At 48.2% G+C, this 26,338-nt stretch overlaps 1 protein-coding gene across 5 annotated transcripts in view; it reads left to right on the top strand.

Moving 5' to 3' along the window:
* Positions 1-655: 655 nt before the first annotated feature.
* The window catches only part of PLA2G6 (phospholipase A2 group VI), a 58,898-nt gene continuing 33,215 nt past the window's right edge, over positions 656-26,338 (top strand). The window contains exons 1-4 of one of the 5 annotated variants that reach the window (XM_061418492.1): positions 658-795; positions 12,613-12,647; positions 12,748-13,001; positions 25,500-25,715. In XM_061418492.1, the coding sequence (XP_061274476.1) occupies positions 12,793-13,001; positions 25,500-25,715 (425 nt within the window). In that variant the 5' untranslated portion in view covers positions 658-795; positions 12,613-12,647; positions 12,748-12,792. Of the gene's footprint in view, positions 796-12,612; positions 13,002-25,499; positions 25,716-26,338 lie in introns of all 5 variants that reach the window. The other 4 variants (XM_061418494.1, XM_061418493.1, XM_061418491.1 and 1 more) reach the window with 4 other exon arrangements.

The following is a 26,338-nucleotide window of genomic DNA, read 5'->3' as shown; positions in this document are numbered from 1 at the left end:
TTCTTCGGTGCTCAGCTTTCTTTATGGTCCAACTCTCACATTCATACATGACTACTGGCAAAACCATAGCTTTGACTAGACAAACCTTTGCTGGCAAAGTAATGTCTCTGCTTTCTAATATGCTGTCTGGGTTTATCAAAGCTTTCATTTGCCCAAGTTTCTACTAAAAGCGCTGAGATATTTCCTGAGATTGTCTTGGGGTAGCGCTGCCAGGAACAACCAAGGAACAATTTTTTTTAAGCATAACTACACCTAGTATTTTTTTTGCTTATACTAAAAAAAAATCATTTTTTGTTCGGCTGAAACCCAAATTTAATCCATTTGCTAAATTTGGCAAACTTAGCTTGGAGGAACATGGCAAAATCAAAGCAGTATCCTGATTGTTATACCCTGCACATCTTTGCTGGTTTTATTTTTATCTTTAGGAGCCGTAGTTTAAGTCACGTTCAACCTTCAGGCCTCTGACCGTTTCAGGAGGCGTAGGGTGGAGAACACTGAGCCTCTCGCCCGATATTAACATGTCTGCCCCGGAGCCGTCACACGGACCTTCCTCCTCTCACAGACGTGGCCACGCCCCGCCGCCGAGGATTGGCTCCAGCCCAAAGCCCGGCCTCCCTCGGCGATGGGAGCCCCTTCCATTGGGCAGTTATAAAACATGGCGGAGGCCCGCCCCCGCCTTGCTCTCGCGAAGCACAGGCTTCAGTGATTGGCGGAGAGCAGTGGCCGGGTTGTCACGTGGCCTGGGCCCGTCTGTTTGCGGAAGTGGAAGGAAGCCGAAGTGCTGAGTCAGCCGAGGTGAGTGACGGCGCTGGGAAGGCGGGGCCAGGGAGGGGGGGCCCTTTCCCAAACCTCCTCTACGCCCCAGACTCCTTGGGCTCTATCGGGACAGTCCTTCGAGCCCCCCACTTGTTCACCGATTCTGAGGCCTGTCCTCCATTAACCATGATTGTCCCCTTACTGCCTCCAGCTTCCACCCTTTGATCCCCGACCGTCTGCAACTCCCATCCTGTGACCGCTTTCGTCTCATCTCTTAACCTGTGTGTTCTCTCAGGGACCCAGGTCCGACCCTGGGTACCCCCTCTCAGTGCGTCTTCCCTGTGAGTCTCTCCTCTATCCCTCACTTCCTGCCTGAGTCAACCCCTTCCCTTCATCCCTCGACTCTCAGTGTCTCTTAGTGCTCCCAGTTTTCAGTTTGGTTCCCATTCATTGTCCCCAGTTTCCTTCCTGTGCCTTTCTAAGTGCTCTGATTTGCCCGCCTCAATGAGTTCCTACCCGATTCCCCACTTCACCTCTCTTCTGTATCTGTCTCTCCCTGTCCTCCATCATGCATCCCCTTTTCTGACCTCCTGCTTTTCCCTGCCTATTGACTCCCATGTGCCTCCAGACTTCGTCTCTGCCTACTTTCCCCTCATGCTCCCTCCTTTCCCCTAGCCTATTACACCAGAGTTCTCCCTGTCCCCCAAACCTGTGCCCACCTCCTGTGCCCACCTCCTGTGCCACCGGTGACTTGGAAGCTGCTGACAGAAAGTGTGTGACCTTTGTGACCATGTGACTGCAACAGGCAGGCCAGTGGGTGTGGAACAGGGATCTGTGCCCATTTGTTTTTTTTTTTTAATGGACTGCTCACATGACCCCCAAAACAAATACCTTCCCTTCCACTAAACTTCTGAGTCTTTCCCTCACCTGCCCTCTTACCCACCCAACAGGATGTCAGGCAGGTTTGGTTTGGCAACACCGATGCTCCACCCTGGGGCTGAATGCCGTGTTTTTGTTATTGTCCCTGCCTTAAAAATTTCCTGGAGTTTGTAGGCTGTTTCCTGTCTGAGTCTCAGTTGCCTCATCTGTGACAGGGGGATTGTATCTCTTGCCCTCCTAAACCTGCCACGAGGTTCAAAATTTGAGAAAATGTAGAAAGCAAAGCTTTGTAAACAGTATGGCCATGATCAAATACATGGGTTTGCTGTTGTGTCATCAGCAGAAAAGGGGAAGGGATAGAAGGAAAAATCAAGGAGGGAAAGACAGGTCTTTCATTTAGCATTTGGCAGATTTATTGATCATCTGCCTTGAGTCAGGCTCTTTCACCGTTTATTCATTCATTCCTCACTTATTTGACAAATATTAGTGTACTGTTTACTATGTTCTAGGCTACCTTCTAGCCAATGTTATTCCCATTTAACATAATAAGGAAGACTGGGCAATTGAACTTCCTGATTCACACTGATGGATGTGGCTGGAGCTGAAATCTGAATATAGTTCTTTATATAATACCAGAGTCTGGGGGTGATTGCTCTGCTCTGTAAGGGCCCCTACTGTTGTCTCAGTGCCCAGAGCACTTTTTCTCCCTTCTGTGGGCTACTTTCTTGTTAAATGACAGTAACCTCCAAAGGGAATTTCCTTCTCAGCAGAATGATGTCACCAAGAGGTAGAGGAAAGGGGAATTTAAATGCTGTGTGTGTGTTTGCACATATCTACTGGGTGTGTGTAGGGAGAAAGGGGGAGCTGTGGTGAAGGGGAGACCTTGCGTTATGAGCTTCACTCTTTTTTTTTTTCAGTTTTTATTGGAGTATAGTTGATTTTGGGCTTCCCAGATGGCCCTAGTGGCCTGCCAATGCAGGAGACATAAGAAACGTGGGTTTGATGCCTGCTCGAGAAGATCCCCTGGAGGAGGGCATGGCAACCCACTCCAGTATTCCTGGAGAATCCCATGGCCAAAGGAGCCTGGTGGGCTACAGCCCATAGGGTCACAAAGAGTCTGACACGACTGAAGTGACTTAGCATGTATGCATGAGTAGTTGATTAAAATGCTGTGTTAGTTTCAAGTGTAAAGCAGAGTGAATCAGTTATAAATATGTATACATCTCTCTCCAGTCTTTTTAAGAGTCTTTTAGCAGAGTTCCCTCTGCTATGCGGTAGTCCTTATTAGTTGTCTGTTTTATATACAGCAGTGTGTGTATGTCAGTCTCAATCTCCCCGTTTATCCCTCCCCTCCCCTTAACCGTGGTAACTGTAAGTTTGTTTTCTACATCTGTGATTCTACCTCTGTCTTGTAAATAAGTTTATTTGTACTGCTCTTTTTTAAAAATCCCACATTTAAATGATATCATGCTATTTGTCTTTCTCTGTCTAACTCACTTCGCTTAGTATACAGTCTCTAGGTCCATCTGTGTTGCTGCAAATGGCTTTACTTTGTTCTTTTTTATGGTGGAGTAATAATATTCCATTGTATATATATGTACCGTATCATCTTTTTCCATTCCTTTGTTGATGGACATTTAGCTTGCTTCCATGACCTGACTATTGTAAATAGTGCTGCAGTGAACACTGGGATGCATGTATCTTTTTGAATTATAGTTTTCTCCAGGTATGTGTCTAGGAGTGGGATTGCTGATCATATGGTAGTTCTGTTTTTAGATTTTTAAGGAAACACCATACTGTTCTCCATAGTGGCTGCACCAGTTTACACTGCAGTCAACAATGTGGGAGGGCTCCCTTTTCTACATACATTTATTGTTTGTAGGTTTTTTAGCCCTTCTGAATGGTGTGAGGTGGTACCTCATTGTCGTTTTGATTTGCATTTCTTTAATAGTGATGTTGAGAGGAGCTTCACTTTGGAGAGTGTGACTTCTGGGAGAGCATTTTAATTGTTCTATGCCTTAAATGTTCTCTTCCCTGTTTTTGTCCATTCTCATTTTTTTTGCTGATCTCATTCAGTGACATAGCTTTAAGTACTGTTTCTACTCTGACTCCAACTCCCAATTTATATCTCTAGCCCAGTACAGACATTTCCCTTAAATGACTGACACATACGTAGTTGCTCTGTCAGCGTCTTAAACTTAGGCCTTTCAAGTATTTAGTATTAAGCTTCAGCTATCCATCCCCTCCCTGGTAGCTCATTCGGTAAAGAATCTGCCTGCAGTTCTATCCCTGGGTCCAATCCCCAGGTTGAGAAGATCCCCTGGAGAAGGCAATGGTAACCCACTCCAGTATTCTTGCCTGGAAAATCCCATTGACAGAGGAGCCTGGCAGGCTGAGGGTGTGGCAATAGTCAGATATGATTTAGCGACTAAAGCACCACCACTATCCATTCCCTTTGGGCTTTCCTGGTGGGGCTCAGTGGTAAATAATCTACCTGCCAATGCAGGAGACACAAGTTTGATCCCTGGGTCAGGAAGATCTGGAGGAGATGGCAACTCATTCCAGTATTTTTGCCTGGGGAATCCCATGGACAGAGGAGCCTGGCGGGCTACAGTCCATGAGGTTGCAAGAGTGACATGACTGAGCAACTAAATGACAATAACAATCCATACCCTTCATCCCGTCCCTCACCCTCCACCAAAATCTGTCCCTCTCATGCACTCTCCCATCTTTGGGAAATGGCAGTATTCTTTCAGTTGCTCTGCATAAAACTAGAAGATTATCCTTGATGCCTCTCTGTCCCCCCACATCCAGCCAGAGTTAATGTCACTCCTTAGCTCCGAGCCCTGGAACAGCTTCTCCTTTCACTGCACCTGCCCGGCCATCTGTCACCTCTTTGACCTTACTGGCTTCCTTGCTCTTCCTGGAACTCACCAGGCATGGTCCAGCCCCAGGGCCTTTGCACATGCTCTTCCCTCTGCCTGAAATACTCTTCACCTATATATCCGTATGACTTTTGTTCCCATTTCTTTTAAGTCTTTATTCACAGTCAAGTTCTTGGTGCGGATTGGTTCACCCTATCTAAAGTTTTAGCCCCCACCTGGACGCGTCCTATCTCCCTCCTCTCATTTATTTTTCTTCTTGACATCTAATCAGTATTCTGAATTCAGTATGTCTATATTTTGCCTATTTGTCTTCTTCATTATGTTGTTGTTCAGTTGCTATGTCCGACTCTTTGCGACACCTGCAGAGGACTGCAGCACCCAGGTTTCCCTGTCCATCACAATCTCTCGGAGCTTGCTCAAACTCATGTCAATTGAGTCAGTGATGCCATCCAACCGTCTCATCCTCTGTCGTCCCCCTCTCCTCTCTAAACAGAAGTTCTCGGAAGGCAGGGATTGTGTCTGTTGTGTTCACTAGTGTGTTCTCGGCAGTTGCAACAATGCCTGCTACAGAATAGGTCCTCAGTAAATATAGGCAGAGTGAATCGTAAGAGGGGTCACCCTGTACCACGCCACCAGCCCAAAGACCTCCTGAGGTCCTGGGAGTTTCCGGTGCTGGGAGCTCCAGCAGCAGCTCTGGGCAGTTTGCTTCTAGCTGTTTGCTGTCCAGCTAAACAGATTGGATGAAAAAGATACCTTTTCCATTCCGGAAAGGCCGTTTTGCTTTGGGTCTTATGAATGGTAGCACACTGTTCCATGAGGACCTCAGCTTTTGGCGCACAGGGCTCTGCGCATCAAACCTCGCTCAGCCACATTCCATTCAGGCTTTCTCCTGAAGGCAGCTCGAGGACTACGAGCTGGGGCTGTGGATTCCAAAGAATTGGGTTCAGATCCTGGAAAATTACATCACCTCCTTGCCTCAGCTTGCTGTGTGTGACCTGGGGAGAAGCATACCTTCTCTTAGGAGTGTTTTGAGGAATGAAGATGTTCATTATCTCAAAACTTGGTGAGGTGTCTGATACTGAGCACTGGATGAAAGGGTGGGTGCTGGGTGCGAGGCGAGGGGAACCAGCCCTCTGCTATTCCTTGATGGCTTATGGAAGAGTCTGGGATGAGCTGGGGTCAGGGGGAACATTTGGAAGGAGTTTTAAAAAAAAAAAAAAAATATATATATATATATATTTGATTGCGTCAGGTTTTAGTTGCAGCAGGCGGGATCTTTCTTTGCAGTGCCTGGGCTCTCCAGGGTGGAGCTCGGGCGTAGTTTGCTCTGAGGCATGTGGGATCTTAAGTTAGTCCCTGACCAGGGTTTGAACCCACATCCCTTCTGTTGGAAGGTGGATTCTTCACACTGGATTGCCTGGGATGTCCATGGAGGGACATTTTGTTTGGAGGCGGCCTTGGAGGTCCAGAAGCTCTGGTGGGAGGTGGAAATGACATTTGACCTGATGCCTATCTTCATCCCATCTTTCCTCGTGCACTAGTTGAGTGCTTGTGCACTGCGTGGGGGCCCTGAGTCCGAGGAAGAAGGCATGAGTCCAGCCGCCAGGCAGGACCTCCCACCTCCTTTCCCTGGGCCTTGTTACCCGGTATGGCCAAACAGGGATCCTGATGGCACTACCCCTGTCTCATGGGTGTTTGTGAGCTCCAAGGCAGCTAACAGATGTGAAAAGCCCCTGCCAGCCATAAAGCAAGGTGGTCCCGTGAGAGTACATGCCGTGGGCTGGCATGCGGTGGTGCACTCGTGCGCTGGGAGGCACAGATGGTGAGCGCTGCAGGAAGGAAGTCCATGGGGGTCAGGGCAGGCGGGGTGCCCTGATCCGACTCCGTGTTCTTGTACCATCCAGCCAGAGCAGGGCATGGGGGTGACATCAACCGCACAGGAGGCTGTCCTGTGTCAGTTGTCCCAATCACGGGACATCCTGTCATAAGCAGCCAGGGCTCGTAAAGCCCAATTTCCAACTCAAGCAGTTCCGCGTGTGCTTCCAGAAGCCCCCATGTGGTCAGTCCCGTGAGGTCAGCTTCCTGGCCGGGGCGCCTCTGGGCTCCTGGCACGCACCTCCCGGACCGCTGCCCTGCTTCTCTGGTCCAGCAGCAAGCTTGACGCATTTCCTTGCTGGAGTATGAATGAGCTCAGCTTCAAACACCGAATTTTCCAGATGCAAGCCCAGCAGATGCCCCGTCAAGGTTCCCCTGGTGCCAGGGTGAGCTTCTGAAGGTTTCTGTCGTGGTCAGAGTAGGTGAGGGGTGGGATGTGTGGTCTTTTACCACCGCACAGGGAGAAGAGAGGATGGAGGGGTGCCACAGAGGGACTGGGCCCCCCACCCCACCCCCAACCTTTCTTCTCATTCATCCACCAAACATTCATTAAATGCCCACTGTGAGGCAGGAACAGTATGCTAGGTGCTTGGATAAACCAATATAAAGGGGGGGATGGCCCCCCAGCCCACAGATTCTCTATCACCATTCCAGGAGAAGTGGTCACTGGGCATGCACTGGGCGGGGTAGGGCGCGGAGGAAGGTACCCGGGGCTGGGAGGAAGGGAGGCGCCAGGTGTGTTTCTTGGAGGAGGTGGCAGGTAAAGTGAGTCTTGAAGGTTGAGAAGGGGTTTATTCACTTGTCTGACAGCCCTGTCTTGAAAGCAGGCTCTGGGGCAGGTGAAGATGGTGGGGAGAGCAGTTCAGGCAGGGGTTGGGAATGTGGGTGGGAGGTTGAGATGACGGGGTGCACATGGGTCCCCCACACTCAGAGTGGCAGCTGCTCCCCAGCCCAGTGCCCGTCCCTGCAGCCGTACCGAAAGGAACCAGGGCTCTGGTGTCAGAGGTGGTGGGGACGGGAAGAAGGGGACAGAAAGGAGGCCGCCTGTTGTGATCGGGCCAGGATGTGGCCCTGGGTGTTCATTTCCTCTCTTCCACCTCGTGATGACAGTGGCCACTGTTTGTGTGCCCAGAGTGGCCGGCGTCCCACTTTCCCTCCGCTGTGTCATTTCATCCTCACGCCTGCCCTGGAAGACTGGAGGATGGCCAAGTCTGTCCTCTGTGGGGCCAGGCTGCTGTCTGTGTGTGTAGAGGGGCACCCTTGCCACCGACCCTGGGACCCTGAGGACGGGGGCTCTCCTTGGGGGTGGGGCATCTTCCCTCCATTCAGCTTGACCTCCACGGTGACTCCTCCTTAACCCAGGGGGGCCGTGGCTGCTGGGTGCTCCTGACTCCCCCACTCCCTTCTCACCAGAAGTGAGCCCCACTCCTTGTGCTCGGCCTGCCTTCTAGGAAGCTATGCAGCTGCTCTAAGCCAGGCCTGACCCCCCCACATTCCCTCCAGCTCCCCAGATGCAGGCCCCAGGGGCTCAGCCTATACTCCTAATTTCTTTAAAAAATAGACTCTTTTTTTTTTTTTTATCATTTGGAAAAAAGGCAAGGGAGATTGCCCATAAACCTAATACTCTCATCTGCCCCTAGTATTTGGTGTGTTTTCTATCAATTTTGTTTGTTTGTTCTGCGTAATTTTTACTCAGTTAAGTTGTATCTTAACACAGTTTCTCTGGGCTGAGTCTTGGGTTACGGTTGACTGTCTAGAAGTGAAAAGACCCAGTACCCACCCTTAAGAAACTCAGTCTCCAGAGCCTGCCCAACTGGGCTACCCTCCTCCACCTACTAGCTGTGTGACCTTGGGCCCGTTGCTTTACCTCACTGTTTCTTGCTTGTCTCATGTGTAGAATGAGGATAACAATGGTAGCAATTTCATAGGTGCTGGTGCAGATGAAAATGATTAATATATGTAGAGGTCCTGGAACGGGGCCAGAGGACAGAAAGAGGCACACACGTACTTGATGTGGTTTGTGTTATGAAGAGTTCCAGCTAGAAACGGAGACAAAAGATATTCTAGACAGACTAAGCAATGCAGACAGGCGAGATGGTGTGAAACAACATTGTTTTCTGGAATCATGTGCAGTTTGGAGCCGACAGTGGGGACTGACAGGGAGAGGCTGCAAGGGGAAGCAGGGGCTTCGCAGGCCGAGCTTGCAGCCCTGAAGAGCGCAGTGGGGTGGACTGAGCCTATGACAACACCACGTACTTTTCCTGGGTTGTTATGACCTTCACAGTAGCAACTTTTACTGACCACGTGGTGTCTCTAGGGTAAACGTGTCATAATTTACAATTCCCCTAATGCTGGATACTGAAGTTGCTTCCATTTTGTGTCAAAACAAAAATTGTTATATGCACTTTGATGTGTGTGCCGTGTGTTCCGTTTTGGGGGGATTCTTTTTCTGGAATCCAGCCCCTTGGCTGTCCTTAGTGTCCCGCCCCGCTCCCCTGGCTGTAGGTACCCCAGCTCCTCTGTCCTTTCAACTCCCAAGTGTGGAAGAAAGAAGGGTCTTGACATAGCATTCTCACGAGGTGCTCATTTAATCCTTAAAACAGAGGAGAGGGGAGTGTTGTCCTTGTGTTAAAGGAGAAAAACTAACTCACAGTCTGCTCACACATCTTAAAAGGAAAGACGTTACAAAACTTTACGGTCTTTTCAAAGCTCTTTAATCATGTTCTATAAGCCTCAGTTTCCTTATCTGTAAAAGAGGGGTGATGGAACTAAAGAGGGCTAGTGCTGAATACTTACTACCTGCCAGGTTCTATTATTTAGGACCAGGAGCTGACTGTGGCTCAGACCATGAACTCCTTATTGCCAAATTCAGACTTAAGTTGAAGAAAGTAGGGAAAACCACTAGACCATTCAGGTATGACCTAAATCAAATCCCTTATGATTATACAGTGGAAGTGACAAATAGATTCAAAGGATTAGATCTGATAGAGTGCCTGAAGAACTATGGACGAAGGCTTGTAACATTGTACAGGAGACAGTGATCAGAGCCAACCCGAAGAGGAAGAAATACAAAAAGGCAAAATGGTTGTCTGAGGAGGCCTTACAAATAGCTGAGAAAAGAAGAGAAGCAAAAGGCAAAGGAGAAAAGGAAAGATATAACCATCTGAATTCAGAGTTCCAAACAATAACAAGGAGAGATAAGAAAGCCTTCCTAAGTGATCAGTGCAAAGAGATAGAAGAAAACAATAGAATGGAAAAGACTAGAGATCTCTTCAAGAAAATTAGAGATACCAAGGGAACATTTAATGCAAAGATAGGCATAATAAAGGACTGAAATAGTAAGGACCTAACAGAAGCTGAAGATATTAAGAAGAGGTGGCAAGAATGTGTAGAACTATACAAAAAAGATTTTAATGACCTAGATAACCATGATGGTGTGGTCACTCACCTAGAGCCAGACATCCTGGAGTGCGAAGTCAAGTGGGTCTAAGGAAGCATCACTATGAACAAAGCTAGTGGAGGGGATGGAATTCCAGCTGAGCTATTTCAAATCCTAAAAGATGATACTGTGAAAGTGCTGCACTTAATATGCTAGCAAATTTGAAAAACTCAGCAGTGGCCACAGGACTGGAAAAGGTCAGGTTTCATTCCAATCCCAAAGAAAGTCAATGCCAAAGAATGTTCAAAGTACTGCACAATTGGACTCATCTCACATGCTAGCAAAGTAATGCTCAAAATTCTTCAAGTGAGGCTTCAGTGGTATTGAGAACTGAGAATAGTGAGCTGTGAATTGAGATGTTCAAGCTGGTTTTAGAAAAGGGAGAGGAACCAGAGATCAAATTGTCAACATCTGTTGGGTCATCAAAAAGCAAGAGAGTTCCAGAAAAACATCTATTTCTGCTTCATTGACTATGCTAAAGCCTCTGACGGTGTGGATCACAACAAACTGGAAAATTCTCAAGGAGATGGGAATACCAGACCACCTGACCTGCATCTTGAGAAGTCTGTATACAGGTCAAGAAGAAACAGAATCTGACATGGAACAAAGGACAGGTTCCAAATTGGGAAAGGAGTACATCTAGGCTGTATATTGTCACCCTGCTTATATAACTTATATGCAGAGTACATCATGAGAAATGCTGGGCTGGATGAAGCACAAGCTGGAATCAAGATTGCAGAGAGAAATGTCAATAACCTCAGATATGCAGATGACACTACCCTTATGGCAGAAAGTGAAGAGGAACTAAAGAGCCTCTTGATGAAAGTGAAAGAGGAGAATAAAAAAGCTGGCTTAAAACTCAACATTCAAAATACGAAGATCATGGCATCTGGTCCTGTCACTTCATGGCAAATAGATGGGGAAACAATAGAAACTGTGACAGACTGTATTTTCTTGGGCTCCAAAATCTCTGTAGATGGTGACTGCAGCCATGAAATTAAAAGACACTTTCTCCTTGGAAGAAAAGCTATGACAAACGTAGACAGCATATTAAAAAGTAGAGACATTTCTCTGCCAACAAAGGTCTGTGTAGTCAAAGCTATGGTTTTTCCAGTAGTCATGTATGGATGTGAGAGTTAGATCATAAAGAAAGCTGAGTGCTGAAGAACTGATGCTTTTGACCTGTGGTGTTGGAGAAGACTCTTGAGAGTCCCTTGGACTGCAAGGAGATCTAATCAGTCCATCCTAAAGGAAATCAGTCCTGAATATTCATTGGAAGGACTGATGCTGAAGCTGAAGCTCCAATACTTTGGCCGCCTAATGTGAAGAACTGACTGGAAAAGACCCTGATGCTGGGAAAGATTGGAGATGGGAGGAGAAGGGGATGGCAGAGGATGAGATGGTTGGATGGCATCAGTGACTCGATGGACATGAGTTTGAGCAAGCTCTGGGAGTTGGTGGTGGACAGGGAAGCCTGGTGTGCTGCAGTCCATGGGGTCCCAAAGAGTTGGACACGACTGAGCGACTGAACTGAGGTTCTATTATTAGGCACTGTTGTGGTCCACATGTTGTGGTTGAGGAAACTGACTTAGAGAGGTTGAGTAACTTACGCAGCGTCAGTGGTGAGGACAGGATTTGAATGCAGTTTTGCTCCAGAGTTGCACTCTGTGCCTGGGCCCTCTGCCTCATATAGTTCGTGAGAATTAAATGCGACCACTAAGTGCTTACTTAGCTCAGGGCCTACTGCCTTGTAAGTGCTTAGTATCTCCTGGTGTGGTGGTTATTATTGACCCTGCCTGCCTTTTTTGATGATTCTTTGTAGGCCTCTTACTCTTCCTTTCATGCCTGCGGTTGGTCCTCTGTCCTCACGTAGACCAGAGTGTCCACTCTCCTCCAGGACACCCACACTGTGTCCTCCATGTCACCCGCCCTTTCACCAGGTGACATCATAGCACAGAGGCAGAGGGCGGCCCCCAGCCAGTTGCCACCCAGGTTTGGTGGCACTGCCTGAGGAAGGTGGGGTGTTTTCTGGGAACCTAGGAAATAACATCTAATTCTGTCATCCAAACTGAGAACAATCTCTATGGCAGACAGTGTGACCCTATGAGTATGAAACAAAATTTCCACCCAAACCTGTGTCACTGTTTCTGAGTCTTAGGGTCACGCTCATTTCTGGGGAGCGTGCTTTTGTGTTCTCTCAGAACTCCAAGGGAAGCCTGAGATAGCAGGCGCAGAAGGTTTTATTTTTTATTTTATTTTCTGGCCGCACCTCGTGGCATGCGGGATCTTAACTACCCTGACCAGGGGTCAAACCTGTGTCCCCTGAAGTGGAAGTGCTTAGCCTTAACCACTGGACTGGCAGGGAAGCCCCCACCAAAGATTTGAGATCTATGGCCCCGATGGAGTGTGAGGTGACTCTGGTCCCCTCGTGGCATCCAGTAGAGAGGTGCCACTGGTTTTGTTTGTGGACTCGAAATGAGCCATGCCAAGCTCTTTGAGTTCCCAAAAGTCGATTCCATACTTTGCAGAGTGAGAACCGCCCCGCCCTGCTTTGCACAGGGAAGTGTCGCTTGTCACGTGTGTTCACGTCTGCCGCCTTCTCTGATCGTGACCACCCCACACTGCAGATGAGGAAACTGAGTCTCTGTTGGGGAAACTGGGTCGGCGGGCAGGACAGCACCATTCGCTTGTGCACAGTGGCAGCTCTGGAACTTTCCATCAGCCCCCATTCCACCCCACTCAGTGCTGTTTCTCTTTCTTTCCCCCTCTTCTTTCCAGGTCCCTCCAGGCCCAGGATCCGGGGGACAGCGCTGGTGGGGAGCCAGCGGGGTGCCCATGCAGGAAGCTGCCACGCGTGGTGAGGTGGGCATGGGAGACCGCGCCCGGCTGACCCGAGACTCCGTTTTCTTCCAGACTGAGGGGGAAGGTGGTGGGGCCTCCCCACCAGCCCCCCAGAGGATGCAGTTCTTCGGCCGCCTGGTCAACACCCTCAGCAGCGTCACCAACTTGTTTGTGAACCCGTTCCGGGTGAAGGAGGTGGCCGTTGAGGACTACCACTCGCGCCGCCGGGTCCGAGAGGAGGGGCAGCTGATTCTGTTCCAGAACTCTTCCAACCGCACGTGGGACTGCATCCTGGTCAACCCCAGGAACCCCCAGAGCGGATTCCGGTGGGTAATGGTCAGTTGCCCCCTCCCCCACCGCCACTTTGCTCCCTTGACTCCTCCCAGGTCTCAGCTTGGAGGTCCCCTGACATCTGAGGGGTCTGTGATGGGTGGGGTGGCCGCTTTTAGAAAGGAGGCAGGGACTTCCTGGCCTGGATGACTTCTGGCCCATCAGGGTCCTGGAAGCAGGGCCTGGGGCTGGGCCCATGTGGATAGAGGGAGGCAGGAAGGATGAGGAAGTGGAGAAAGTCACATTGGGAAAGGTCCAGGGATTGCCGGTAGTCCTGGGTCGTTAGCATGACTGTCCTTGCAGGGGCTGGTTGGCCGAGGTTTGTTGGGGGCAGCCTGGAAGGAGTGGACACCTGTACTTCTCAGGGCACACTGGGCCCCCTCCGTGGGCTAGAGGAGAGGGTAAGAAGCCAGGACAGGGCTGAGGGAACCGAGCAGATGCAAAGCCGGTTGAGGAAAGGGGAGAGGAGAGGCCAAGGACCCAGAAGGCAAGGAACCTGGGGGAGCTTGGCAGACTCGCATTGAGTTGGGCTGGTGCCGATGGCCCTTCCTCATTGGTTTCACCTGGCAAGTTGTCTTGTGATCCAGGGAGTGAGCTGGGAGGCGGGAAATGGGGGTTAGAGGGTGGAATGCTGGAGCTGGGGTCCCAAAGGGCTGCGGAAATGGAGATGCCAAGGCCTGGGAGTGACCGGGAGTGAGGGCTGCGGGGAGGGTGTGCTGTGCCTGACCCTGGGCTTCTCACTGGGGGTCGTCATTGCGGTGGTGGGGGAGTGCACCCCACTGCTCCGAACACCCTGCACTTGGTGGAGAGCAGGCTTGGGGTATTGGACTTCCTTTTCAAGGGGTCAAGGTTCTGTCTTTTAAGTCTCCTCCTTTCCTTGCTGGAGGGCTTTGAATGATGGCCAAAGTACTTAAATGTGTGGGATGGGGCTGTCAGGGCCCTGCTTCCAGGTGGAGGTGCTCCTATTCTATAGCTGCAGAGCTCCAGGATGGGGGAGCGGGTTGGGGTCTTCTGAATACTCAGGTTTCATTTCCAAAGGCCTGGGAGTCCTACAGCATCCCTATGGATGGAGAGCTGGATGCTGGCTGATATAGATGCAACTCTGATAGCGTTGCGTTATATTAGTGTGTGTGAGGCACTGGTCTGACTCAGCTCCCTTCATCTTCACGGCCGTCCCCCGAGGCAGGGCTTTCACTGACCCCTCCTTACAGAGGAGGAAACACAGCTCGGAGAATTTAAGTAACTTGCTGAAGTCACAAAGCCGCTGGATAGCGGAGCCGGGCTTCAGACCCAGTCATTCTAGCTCGAGAACCCACCTCTTCCTTTTCATCCAGGCGGGCCCCTTTGCAGTGGGATGAGCTGTGGGGGTCAGTGTCCAGCTCCCCCCGGGCCCATCCTAGGCCCCCAGCCCGGCATATGGGCCAGGCGTCTGGCTCTTCTGGGGTGAGCGCCGCGGCGGTCACCTGTAGCACCGCTGTGTACATTGTGATAACGTCCATACTTCTCTTCCTGGTACGAGTTAATCATTTGCTGCTGACACTGACTTGTGACATATGGTCCTTGATGAGCCCCGCCAGCCTCCCACTGGTATCTCAGCAGAAGCAGGGCTGCACTTCCCTGGAATCCTGGGAGGAATGATCAAAGCACATGTGACACGTGACCTTCTCTTCTCAAAAGGGGACTGAGGTTTTTTTTTTTCTTTCTAATTATTTATTTGGCTGCACTGTGTCTTAGTTGCGGCATGTGAACTCTTGATTGCTACATGTAGGATCTAGTTCCCTGACCAGGGATCGAACCCAGAGTCCCTGCCCTGGGAGCATGATGTCTTAGCCACTGGACCACCAGGGAAGGGCGTTGACTTCCCCCTAAGGGTTGGCCCCCAGGGGGTTGACTTTTGAGGCCCTCTGTGCTGGGACTTTGCCTGGACACACACCCTGGGGTTTACCCGTTCACTGTTTATCCAGTCCATAGCCTGTCTCCACCAAGGGCAGGTCTGTGCCCTCTAGGAGCTCAGGCAGTGGCCAGAAAAGGTGGAGTAGGACCTGCATTCAGTGGACTGAATGTCCTAACAGGCTCATGTGAGACTCGTGTTCCCTGCACAGACCTCACCTCGCTATACTCTCTCTTTGCCCTGGCGCTCTCCCCGTACTCCTTGGCCCACGCCTCTTGGGCACCTGCTCTGTGAGCCTGTGCTCACCCTTCTCTTCTCCCTCACCACTGCCTGAATCTCTGTCCATCCCTCTTGTTTTAGATTGCCCATCTGTCTCCCCCACCAGCCCGCAGAGCTCAGGAAGGACAGGGCCTGGGTCTGAGTCATTTTTGTTAACGCCCAGCTAGTATCCAGTACTTGGCAGATGTTTGAACCCTGGGGCTCTGTCCTTGGAGGTCCGCTGAACTACAGCCATCCATCTATGAAACTTTGCTGTCTGTCTGTGAATGAAGGTTACAATAAGAACAACATTTAACACTGTTACCATCTCAGAGGAGGTGATGCAAAGTGTGCGCGGCTTCAGTGTACCTACCGTCTACCTTTCCCTGGTTTCTGTATATACGCTTTGAAGAAAGAAACGGCAACCCACTCCAATATTCTTGCCTGGAGAACCCCATGGCCAGAGGAGCCTGGCGGGCTACAGTCCATGGGTCTCAAGGAGTCAAACATGACTGAACAACTACACAGCAGTAAACTTTGGTTGACCCATGACCACTGAAGGTCAAAGTGTATGTGACAGGAGAGATGGGAAAGGCTTCTCTGGGGTGCTTCGGTTGGAGATGGCCTGGGAGGGTGAGCAAGATTTCAATAGGAGAAGGCCTGAGAGCGCATCAGAGCAAAGTCATTGAGGGAGGGAGAAGGGAGAGAGTTATAAACCCCTCTAACCCAATGGTTCTTGGCCATTTTTCATTCCAGGACCCCCTTGAGAGTCTCAGGGTTCCCTGTCCCCCCCGCTAAATGCATATCCATGCATTTGCCTGCCATTTCCTAAATCACAGGCCCCCTGGATAAGGGGCCCCCTTTTCCACAGGCCCCTTCCACCAAAGCAGAGGCTTCCCCACACTGATGCCACGGTGCTTTAGTCTGCAGGCTCAGTTCTAGAAGAGAGAAAAGATACTGCCCCATGGGTCTGCTAGATCCTCCCCTTTTCTCTAGATCTTTCTTTCACCTCCTTGTTCTAACCTGGACCTGACTCCACCCGAGGGCGCTGCTTCTCTGCAGGCCTCCCAAGAGTTTTCCCTCCCAGGTTCCTCCCACTGGGCCTGGAGGTGGGGTCACGTCCTCTTCGCCCATCAGTCGTGAAGTGCACCGCATCCTAGGCTAAGACTCACTCTCTCCCCTAGCGGCAGGCATCTCCCCCAGATCCTCGAAGACGTGAGCCCGTGGCTCGGACCTGCCTCGCACCATCACTGCTCCTGGCTTGACTCTTGGTGACTGTTTCATTCACAGGGTGCCACGCCTAACACCCAGGGCTCTTGGTGCCTGAGCACACAGCCGTTGCCTGAGCCCGGTCATCACCAGTAGCAGCAGCTCTTCCATAGATACAAATGCCAAGCATCCCAGTTTCTGACCTCTGCCTCCTGACTTATCTGCTTCTTCCCTCTGGTACTCTGAATGCCTGGTGTCCCCCTGCAGATGAGGCAATGACCCTGCCACCTTTTTACCATCCCCACGCCTATTGTGAATTTCACTCGTTCAGTTCAGTTCAGTTCAGTCGCTCAGTCGTGTCTGACTCTTTGCAACCCCATGGGTTACAGCACGCCAGGCCTCACTGTCCCATCGCCAACTCCTCAAGTTTACTCAAACTTATGTCCATTGAGTCAGTGATGCCATCCAACCTGTCATCCTCTATTATGCCATCCTCTGTCGTCCCCGTCACCTCCTGCCCTCAGTCTTTCCCAGCATCAGGATCTTTTCAAATGAGTCAGTTCTTCACATCAAGTGGCCAAAGTATTGGAGTTTCAGCTTCAACATCAGTCCTTCCAATGAACACCCAGGACTGATCTCCCTTAGGATGGACTGGTTGGATCTCCTTGCAGTCCAAGGGACTCTCAAGAGTCTTCTCTAGCACCACAGTTCAAAAGCATCAATTCTTCGGTGCTCAGCTTTCTTTATGGTCCAACTGTCACATCCATACATGACTACTGGAAAAACCATAGCCTTGACTAGATGGACCTTTGTTGGCAAAGTAATGTCTTTGCTTTTTAATATGCTGTCTAGGTTGGTCATAACTTTCCTTCCAGGGAGCAAGCATCTTTTAATTTCATGGCTGAAGTCACTATCTGCAGTGATTTTGGAGCCCAAAAAAATAAAGTCTGTCACTGTTTCCCCTTCTGTTTGCCATGAAATGATGGGACCGGATGCCATGATCCTAGTTTTCTGAATGTTGAATTTTAAGCCAACTTTTTCACTCTCCTCTTTCACTTTCATCAAGAGGCTCTTTAGTTCTTCTTTGCTTTCTGCTATAAGGTTCATGTCATCTGCATATCTGAGGTTATTGATATTTCTCCTGGCAATCTTGATTCCAGTTTGTGCTTCATGCAGCCCAGCGTTTCTCATGATATACTCTGAATATAAGTTAAATAAGCAGGGTGACAATATACAGCCTTGATGTACTCCTTTCCCAATTTGGAACCAGTCTGTTCCATGTCCAGTTCTAACTGTTGCTTCCTGACCTGCATACAGATTTCTCAAGAAGCAGGTGAGGTGGTCTGGTATTCCAATCACTTTCAGAAGTTTCCAGAGTTTGTTGTGGTCCACAGAGTTAAAGGCTTTGGTATAGTCAATAAAGCAGAAGTAGATATTTTTCTGGAACTCTCTTGCTTTTTCGATAATCCAGTGGATGTTGGCAATTTGATCTCTGATTCTTTTGCCTTTTCTAAAACCAGCTTGAACATCTGGAAGTTCACGGTTCACGTACTGTTGAAGCCTGGCTTGGAGAATTTTGAGCATTAGTTTACTAGCGTGTTGAGATGAGTGCAACTGTGCAGTAGTTTGAGCATTCTTTGGCATTGCCTTTCTTTGGGATTGGAATGAAAACTGACCTTTTCCATTCCTGTGGCCACTGCTGAGTTTTCCAAATTTCACTCCTTAGCTAGCATATCATTGTCTTCACACACTTGCATACACTCTGCTTTCCTGTTGTCTTCTCTGTTCATCATGTTTACTTGGCAAAACCCCAACACAAGTTAATTCCAATTCTCCACCATGGCTGGAGGAACACCCCTCCACACTGACCACTCTCACTTTCAGATCTCAGGGTGGATGGGCTGGATGCGAGCCTGTGCGTTTGGCAAGCCTACACGTAGGTACTTTCCTAATGGTCCAGTGGTTAAGAATCTCCCTTGCAATGCGGAGGACACCGGTTCCATCCCTGGTCGGGATGCCATGAGGTAACCGAGCCCCCATGCCACGACTAAGACCTAGGGCCTCCAGATTAATAAAGAAACTCTCTGGTTCTCTTGGAAGGCGCGTCTGGTCCTCCCTCCTCCGCCTCCAGTCCCTCCTCTCTGTGCTCTGATGACCTGGCTTCTGTCTCACTGAGAAAGCAGAAACCAGGGGAAGAGAAGAAGAGCTCCCTCCACCCCATCGACCCCAACCTGTACCCACATCCAGGCCCATCCCCATCGTGACTCGAGACACGCCAGCCGTGCGTCTGACCGAGCCCCTTCCCGCCTCCAGGTCATCATCTCCTCTCCGTGTCAGGACATCAGTTCACCAGTTCTTTCCTCTCTCTCCCACATAATTCCCCCCTCTTCACTAGATATTTCCTATTGATGTACAAATAAGCTTTAAAAAAAAAAATCTCCTTAACTCCATATTTCCCCGCATTCAGGCAGTTTTCCTGTTTGACATAATTCACCGTCATTTCCTCTCCTCCTGTTCTCTTTGTTTTTTTATTTTCTGGGTCTTTTTTTTCTAAGTCTACTTGATTTACAGTTTCAGGTTTATGACATAGTGGTTCAATATATTTGTAGACTATAATCCATTTAAAGTTATTGCAAAACAGTGACTTTATTTCCCTGTGCTGTATAATATATCCTTGTTGCCATCTATTTTATGCGTAATTATTTTTTTAGTATTTATTTATTTGGCCACACTAGGTCTTAGTTGTGGCATGGGGGCTTAGTTGCCCCGTGGCATGTGGGATCTCAGTTCCCCGACCAGGGATGAAACCTGTGCCCACTGCATTGCAAGAGAAGTTCTTAACCACTGGACCACTGTGGAGGCCCTAAATGTAGTTTTCTGTATCCCTGAATCCCCTTCCCCTATTTTGCCCCTCCTCTCTTCATGCTCCCCAGTGGTAACCAATAGTTTGTTCTCTGCATCCATAAATCTGTTTCTGTTTTGATACATACATTCATTTGTTTTGTTTTTTAGATTCTATAGATAAGTGATAACGTCTTATGTTTGTCTTCTCTGTCTGGCTTATCTCACTAAGCATAATACTTCATAGATCCACCCTTGTTGCAAACGGCAGAATTTCATCCTTTTTTATGGCTGAGTAGTATTCCGTTGTTCATCTGTCGATGCACATGTAGGTTTCTTCCATATCTTGGCAATTGTAAATGATGCTGCCGTGAGCGTTGGTGCACATGTATCTTTTTGAATTAGTGCTTTCATTTTCTTTGGATATATACCCAGGAGTGATGGCTACTGAGGTATTTGTTGCAAATCACACCACCCTTGTCAAGAAGGAGAACATTGAAGCACCCCGGAAGCCCCTCTTCCCCCCCGCCCCAAGGTGATCATTAATCTGACTTTTACAACTGCTTTTGTGTCTGGCTCCTTTGACCAGCATTTGCCTGGAGGTTTGCGTTTTGCACATTGCTGTGTCAGTCCTTTTCAGTGCAGTGGAATTCCATTGTGTAACTACAGCCTGACTTTATGTATCTGTTGGTATTGTCAGATGTTTGGGTTGTCTCTGGTTTTGGTGCATACATGCCTGTATTTCTGCTCGGCATCTATCCAGGAGTGGAATTGCTGGGTCGATGCAGTACATATTCTCAACGTCCGTGAATAATGCCCATCTCATATTCTACCAGCAGCAAGTGAGATTTCCTGTTACGTCACATTCTCTGATCCATTGGATCTGTAGTAGTACATAATTACGGTTTTAACTTGCCTTTTCTTGATGACATATGCAGTTGGGCCCCTTCGATATGTTGATGGACCATTTGGCAGTCCTCTTTGGGCAACTACCTGCTCAGCTGTCTTGGACATTTAAAACATAAAGTTCTTTTCCTTATAGCGTTTTGGCAGGGGTATTCTGTATGTCTGTATTTCAAGATTGTGTGGATTCTTTACCACTTGTGTGGATTAAGTGGTAAAGTATCCGCCTACCAATGCAGGAGATGTGAGTTCGATCCTTGGGTCGGGAAGATTCCCTGAAGAAGGAAATGGCCACCCTCTCCAGTATTCTTGTCTGGGAAATCCCATGGACAGAGGAGCCTGGTGGGCTACAGTCCACGGGATTGTAGGAGTTAGATGTGTCTTAGCGACTGAGCAAGAGGATGAGCATGATTCCAGATACACACCCTAGAAAAATTACTAGAGCTAATCTGTGAATTTAGTGAAGTTGCAGGATTCAAAAGTAATACCCAGATACACACCTTTGTTGGTTCCGTGTGTTGTTCTGTTGCATTGTGAATGTTCCTTTTTATTCCCAGCTTTCTGAGAGCTTTAATTTTAATCATACAGCCTGTAGTCCTTTGAATCTGACTTTTTTCACTTAGCATAGTGCTTTTGCAATTCATGATTGAATGTTTTCTTCTTCTTATTCCATTTTACCCATCTCTATCAGCTTGGAAATATGTACTCTATTATTATCTTTTAATGATATCTTTTGGGAGGTAGTTCTCCATGGGTCTTTTGTGTTTCTGTACATCTTACAAGCAGAGCCTCTGACTGCCTTTGTTCCACTCTAACTTCACAAGGATGTTTGTCTTGTGAACAGCCGTGGAAGATAGAGGCAGGTTCTAGACTAGAGCAAAGTGTAGGTTTGCTTACTCTACTGTGTAATCAAGATAATATTTTCCTCCAGAGCAAAGCTTAGACAGATGTTCTCATTGATGATTTTGAACAGATTCAAGTTCCCTGCACTCAGGGTTTCTCTCTTCTAAGGCAACGTGAGCAGCTGTCACCTGACCCTCTTCATGTCACCCTCTGGGAAATGGATCCCAGAGAATTGGCGCAAATGCTGATCCTCTGGCACAAATGCTATTGCTGTGAATAATAAGTTGCCCTGTGTCTTTGATCCAGCAATCTTGAGTCTTCTGCCAGCATCCATGAAACTGTGTCAGACTCACTTGTTAGTTTGCAACTAGGGTAAAATCTGAAACCCTTCACAATTCTTGATAGAACCCTAGAGATTGTAACATACATCCTTGACCTTCAGTTCAGTTCAGTTCAGTTCAGTTGCTCAGTCGTATCTGACTCTTTGCAACCCCATGGACTGCAGCACGTCAGGCCTCCGTCTATCACCAACTCCTGGAGTTTACTCAAACTCATGTCCATTGAGTTGGTGATGCCATCCAACCATCTCATCCTGTGTCATCCCCTTCTCCTCTCACCTTCAACCTTTCCCAGCATCAGTGTCTTTTGAAATGAGTCAGCTCTTCGCATCAGTTGGCCAAAGTATTGGAGCTTCAGCTTCAACATCAGTCCTTCCAATGAACATTCAGGACTGATTTCCTTTAGGATGGACTGGTTGGATTTCCTTGCAGTCTAGGGACTCTCAAGAGTCTTCTCCAACACCACAGTTCAAAAGCATCAATTCTCCTGTGCTCAGTTTCTTTATAGTCCAACTCTCATATCCATACATGACTACTAGAAAAACATAGCCTTGACTAGATGGACCTTTGTTGGTAAAGTAATGTCTCTGTTTTTTAATATGCTGTCTAGGTTGGTCAAAACTTTTCTTCCAAGGAGTAAGTGGAATAAGCGTCTTTTTATTTCATGGCTGCAGTCACCATCTGCAGTGATTTTGGAGCCCCCCAAAATAAAGTCTGCCACTGTTGCCACTGTTTGTCCATCTATTTGCCATGAAGTGATGGGACCAGATGCCATGATCTTAGTTTTCTGAATGTTGAGCTTGAAGCCAACTTTTTCACGCTCTTTCACCTTCATCAAGAGGCTCTTTAGTTCTTCTTCGCTTCCTGCCATAAGGGTGGTGTCATCTGTGTATCTGAGGTTACTGATATTTCTCTCTGCAATCTTGATTCCAGCTTGTGCTTCATCCAGCCCAGCATTTCTCATGATGTACTCTGAATATAAGTTAAATAAGCAGGGTGACAGTATACAGCCTTGACGTACTCCTTTTCCTATTTGGCCATCTGTTGTTCCATGTCCAGTTCTAACTGTTACTTCCTGACCTGCATACAGATTTCTCAAGAGGCAGGTCAGGTGGTCTGGTATTCCCATCTGTTTCATAATTTCCCACAGTTTATTGTAATCCACATAGCCAAAGGCTTTGGCATAGTCAATAAAGCAGAAATAGATGTTTTTTTTGGAACTCTCTTGCTTTTTTGATGATCCTTGACCCTACAGAACTATAATTGGCACTTTGACATCTTCCAGAACAATAAAGGGGTCTTAGAACCCTTTAACTCCATTTATCCCCATCAAGACTTCTATGCCATCTATTATTTTTATAGTATTTTTAATTTAAATCCAATAAGACATTATACTCTCAGTATTTACTTAGATTCATTCCCATATTTACCATTTTTATGGTGCTTAATTTTTTTTTTTTTCCTGCCTCTTTGACCACCCACCTAGGGTCAAGATCCTTCTGCCTGAAGAGAATCCATTTATATTTCCTTTTGTTTGGGTCCACTAATGAAACAATCAACCTGTTTGCTTTTCTCTCTCTTTTTATCCTTTGGTGAAATATTTTAATTTCAAATTCATACTTGAAATTTTTTTCTGGGTGTAGAATTCTTAATGCCATTTATTCTCTTTTAATTCTTTAAGGATGTCATCTCATTATCTCATTCCATTGTTGAGCTTGTTGAGCTTCATTGTTGAGTCTCATGCTTGCCTTCTGAAGATAACCTTTTTCCTTTTTCCTTTTTTTAATGTTTTCTCTTTGCATTTTGTTTTTAGCAGCTGTAACGTGGCACATGTGTCAGTTATCGCCACATTACAATATGTTGACCAATATATGTTACTCTCTGTTATTACTATGCAACAGACTCCTCCAAAACTTAGTGGCTTAGAACAGTATGTTACTGCTCAGTCACTTCAGTCGTGTCCGACTCTGTGCGACCCCAGAGACGGCAGCCCACCAGGCTCCCCCGTCCCTGGGATTCTCCAGTCAAGAACACTGGAGTAGGGTGCCATTTCCTTCTCCAATGCAGGAAAGTGAAAAGTGAAAGGGAAGTCGCTCAGTCGTGTCCGACTCTTCGCGACCCCATGGACTGCAGCCCACCAGGCTCCTCTGTCCATGGGATTTTCCAGGCAAGAGTACTGGAGTGGGGTGCCATTGTCATTTAGCCCACAAATCCGTGAGTTGAGCGCACCTTAGTGGGAAAGGCTAGTTTGATTCTATTGGGTTGGCCAAAAAGTATGTTTGAACCCAAATGAACTTTTTGGCCAACTCAATACATGGTATTATCTGTGACTTGACTGCATGATCCAGTTCTAAGATGACTAGCAACTGGCAAGTTGGTGCTGGCTGTTGACTGGGAGTTCATTCAGGGTTAAGGTTTCAGGGCTGAGAGTCATCCCCATAGGTGCTTCAGCTTCCCTGCAGTGTGATGGTTGAGTACCAAGAAAAAAGAGATAGAGGCTTCCAGTCTCTGAAAGCCTTGGTCTAAAAACTAGGATAGCATAACTTCCATCATACTGTCTTTGTAAAGCAGTTACAAAGCCAAATTAAAGGATAAAAAGTGAAAGAAAGTTGCTCAGTTGTGTCTGACTTTTTGCAGTCCCATGGAGTGTAGCCCACCAGGCTCCTCTGTCCATGGAATTCTCCAGGCAAGAATACTGGCATGGGTAGCCATTCCCTTCTCCAGGGGATCTTCCTGACCCAGGGATCAAAACTGGGTCTCCTGCATTGCTGGCAGATCCTTTACCATCTGAGCCACCAGGGAAGATTAAAGAATAAAGACACTGCTCAGTGGCTCAGTGGGAGGAGTGTAAGTGTGGATTTGGTGAGGGGGGTAGATTAGTAATTTAGGATATAGGATATTTTATATCCTATATATATTGGATATTTTAAATTGATGGAATAATGCTTTCCACCAGTTTTGGAAAGTTCATAGTCATGAAGTCTTCAAGTGTGGTTTCGTACAGTTCTCTTTATTTTTAGAAACATTGATGAACCAGTTCTGGTTTTGGTTGCACTGGGTCTCGTTTTGCTGCGTGCAGGCTTTCTCTCGTTGCAGAGGGTAGGTGCCGCTGTCTAGTTGTGGGTGGGCTTCTCACTGTGGCGGCTTCTCTCGTTGTGAGGCACAGGTTCTAGTGCCTGGGCTCCAATAGTTGCAGCACAAAGGCTCAGTAGTTGCCACTCGTGGGCTCTAGAGCACAGGTTCAGTCATCGTGGCACATAGGTTTAGTTGCTCCGCAGCAGGTAGAATCTTCTCAGACCAGGGATTGAACCCATGTCCCCTGCATTGACAGGCAGACTCTTACCCACTGTACCACCAGAAAGGTCTTATATAATTCTTTTTCTATTCCATTTTTGTGGCTCCACTTATCTGTGTGCTAGAGCTTTTCATGATATAGTCTATGTGCTTAGTCACTCAGTCACGTCCGACTTCGTGACCCCACAGACTGTAGCCTGCCAAGCTCCTCTTGCCATGGGGTTTCTATGTCTTTTATCTGTTTTCCTGTATTTTCCAAGATTTATCTCTCCATGTTTTATTCTGTTTACTCTCTTCTGACCTATCTTCCTTTTCACTAATTTTCTATTCAGCGTTGTCCAATCTGCTATTCTGCCTAGCCACTGGGCTCTTAATTTTGGCTGTTGTATTTGTCAGTTCTTCAATTTCCACTTGGTTGGTTCTTGTTTTTAATAGTTTAAGGTGATTTGCCCAAATTGTCTGTTTTGCCCTCTTGAGTATTATCACAGTTATTTTGTCTGTATCAGATAGCGTCAGTGTTTGCAGCCCCACCCCACCCCTATTTATAGATCTGTTTCTGTTGTGTATTGTTTCTGTTAGTTTTCTTTCATATTTTCTTATCTCCTCATGGGCCTGGTGAGTTTGGATTACATGCTGGGCCATGGATATGCAGCAGTGCTTGTGGAAATATATGTGATGTTATTTTTTAAAAAAGAAAGAAAAGACCGGAAATCTTTTCAGATAAAAAGGAAGCACCACTTCCACTTAAGGGTGTGTGTGGGAGGAAGGAGAGTCCGGCTGGAGCAGGTCCGTCCACACCTGGAAGCAGGCAAGGACCTGTTTGAGGGGACGCAAGTCTTTGGATTCCATCAAGGGCATGGGCTGAGGGCCTCTTCTGGCTCATGTTCACGTCTTCCTCCTCTGTCCTGGCTCCTCAGACTCTTCCAGCTGGAGACAGAGGCTGACGCCCTGGTGAACTTCCAGCAGTATTCTTCCCAGTTGCCACCCTTCTACGAGAGCTCCACCCACATCCTGCAAGCTGAGGTCCTGCAGCAGCTGACCGACCTCATCCGCAGCCACCCCAGCTGGTCGGTGGCCCACCTGGCGGTGGAGTTGGGCATCCGAGAGTGCTTCCATCACAGCCGCATCATCAGGTGGGCGGGGGACCTGACCAGGTGGGGCGGGAGGGCAGGACCCTGGAGACACTGGGAGTGGGGATGGGGAGTTCTCAGCCCTGCCTCAGTTCCCTCCATAGCATCAGAGGTGGCCCAGAACATTTGACTCAAGAAGGGGGCGGCACCGCCTCTGGGTTGGAGTGGAGGAATGCTGACTGAAGTCAGAGAGCACTGAAACGTTTCCGGAGTGGCTACCAGGTGCCAGGTCCCTGGTCACTGTTTTTGATACACCATGAACTTGAATCCTCTTGACATGTCCACGAGGTGGTGTCACTCTAGTGAGAGGTTATGGGTCTTGTAAGGTCACTCAGCTGACGAGGCTCCAGTGCCTTGGTGTCTCCTTCCAAAGGCTTGTTGCCCTTCTAAAGCCGCAGCACTTTCATTCGTACGTCCGTTCGGCCAACACGTGTCAGTGGATACCCCTGGTGAGGACCCCGTGCCGGCCAGCGGACTCCCGCTCGCCATCCTGCCCTGAGGTGGCCGTGCCTCCAGTTTTCCGCCTCAGACATCTTGCTTCCGCTCCCAGCCCCAAAGCTCAAAACCCTTCACTGTCCTTTACAGCTTAACCAGCCTGTTTCCGGACGTCACGGTGTTTCATCTCA

This window comes from Bos javanicus, chromosome 5, assembly GCF_032452875.1.
Source record: "Bos javanicus breed banteng chromosome 5, ARS-OSU_banteng_1.0, whole genome shotgun sequence".
Lineage (NCBI taxonomy): Eukaryota > Metazoa > Chordata > Mammalia > Artiodactyla > Bovidae > Bos > Bos javanicus.
The sequence above is the reverse complement of the archived record's forward strand: the minus strand, read 5'-3'. Positions and strand labels throughout refer to the sequence as shown.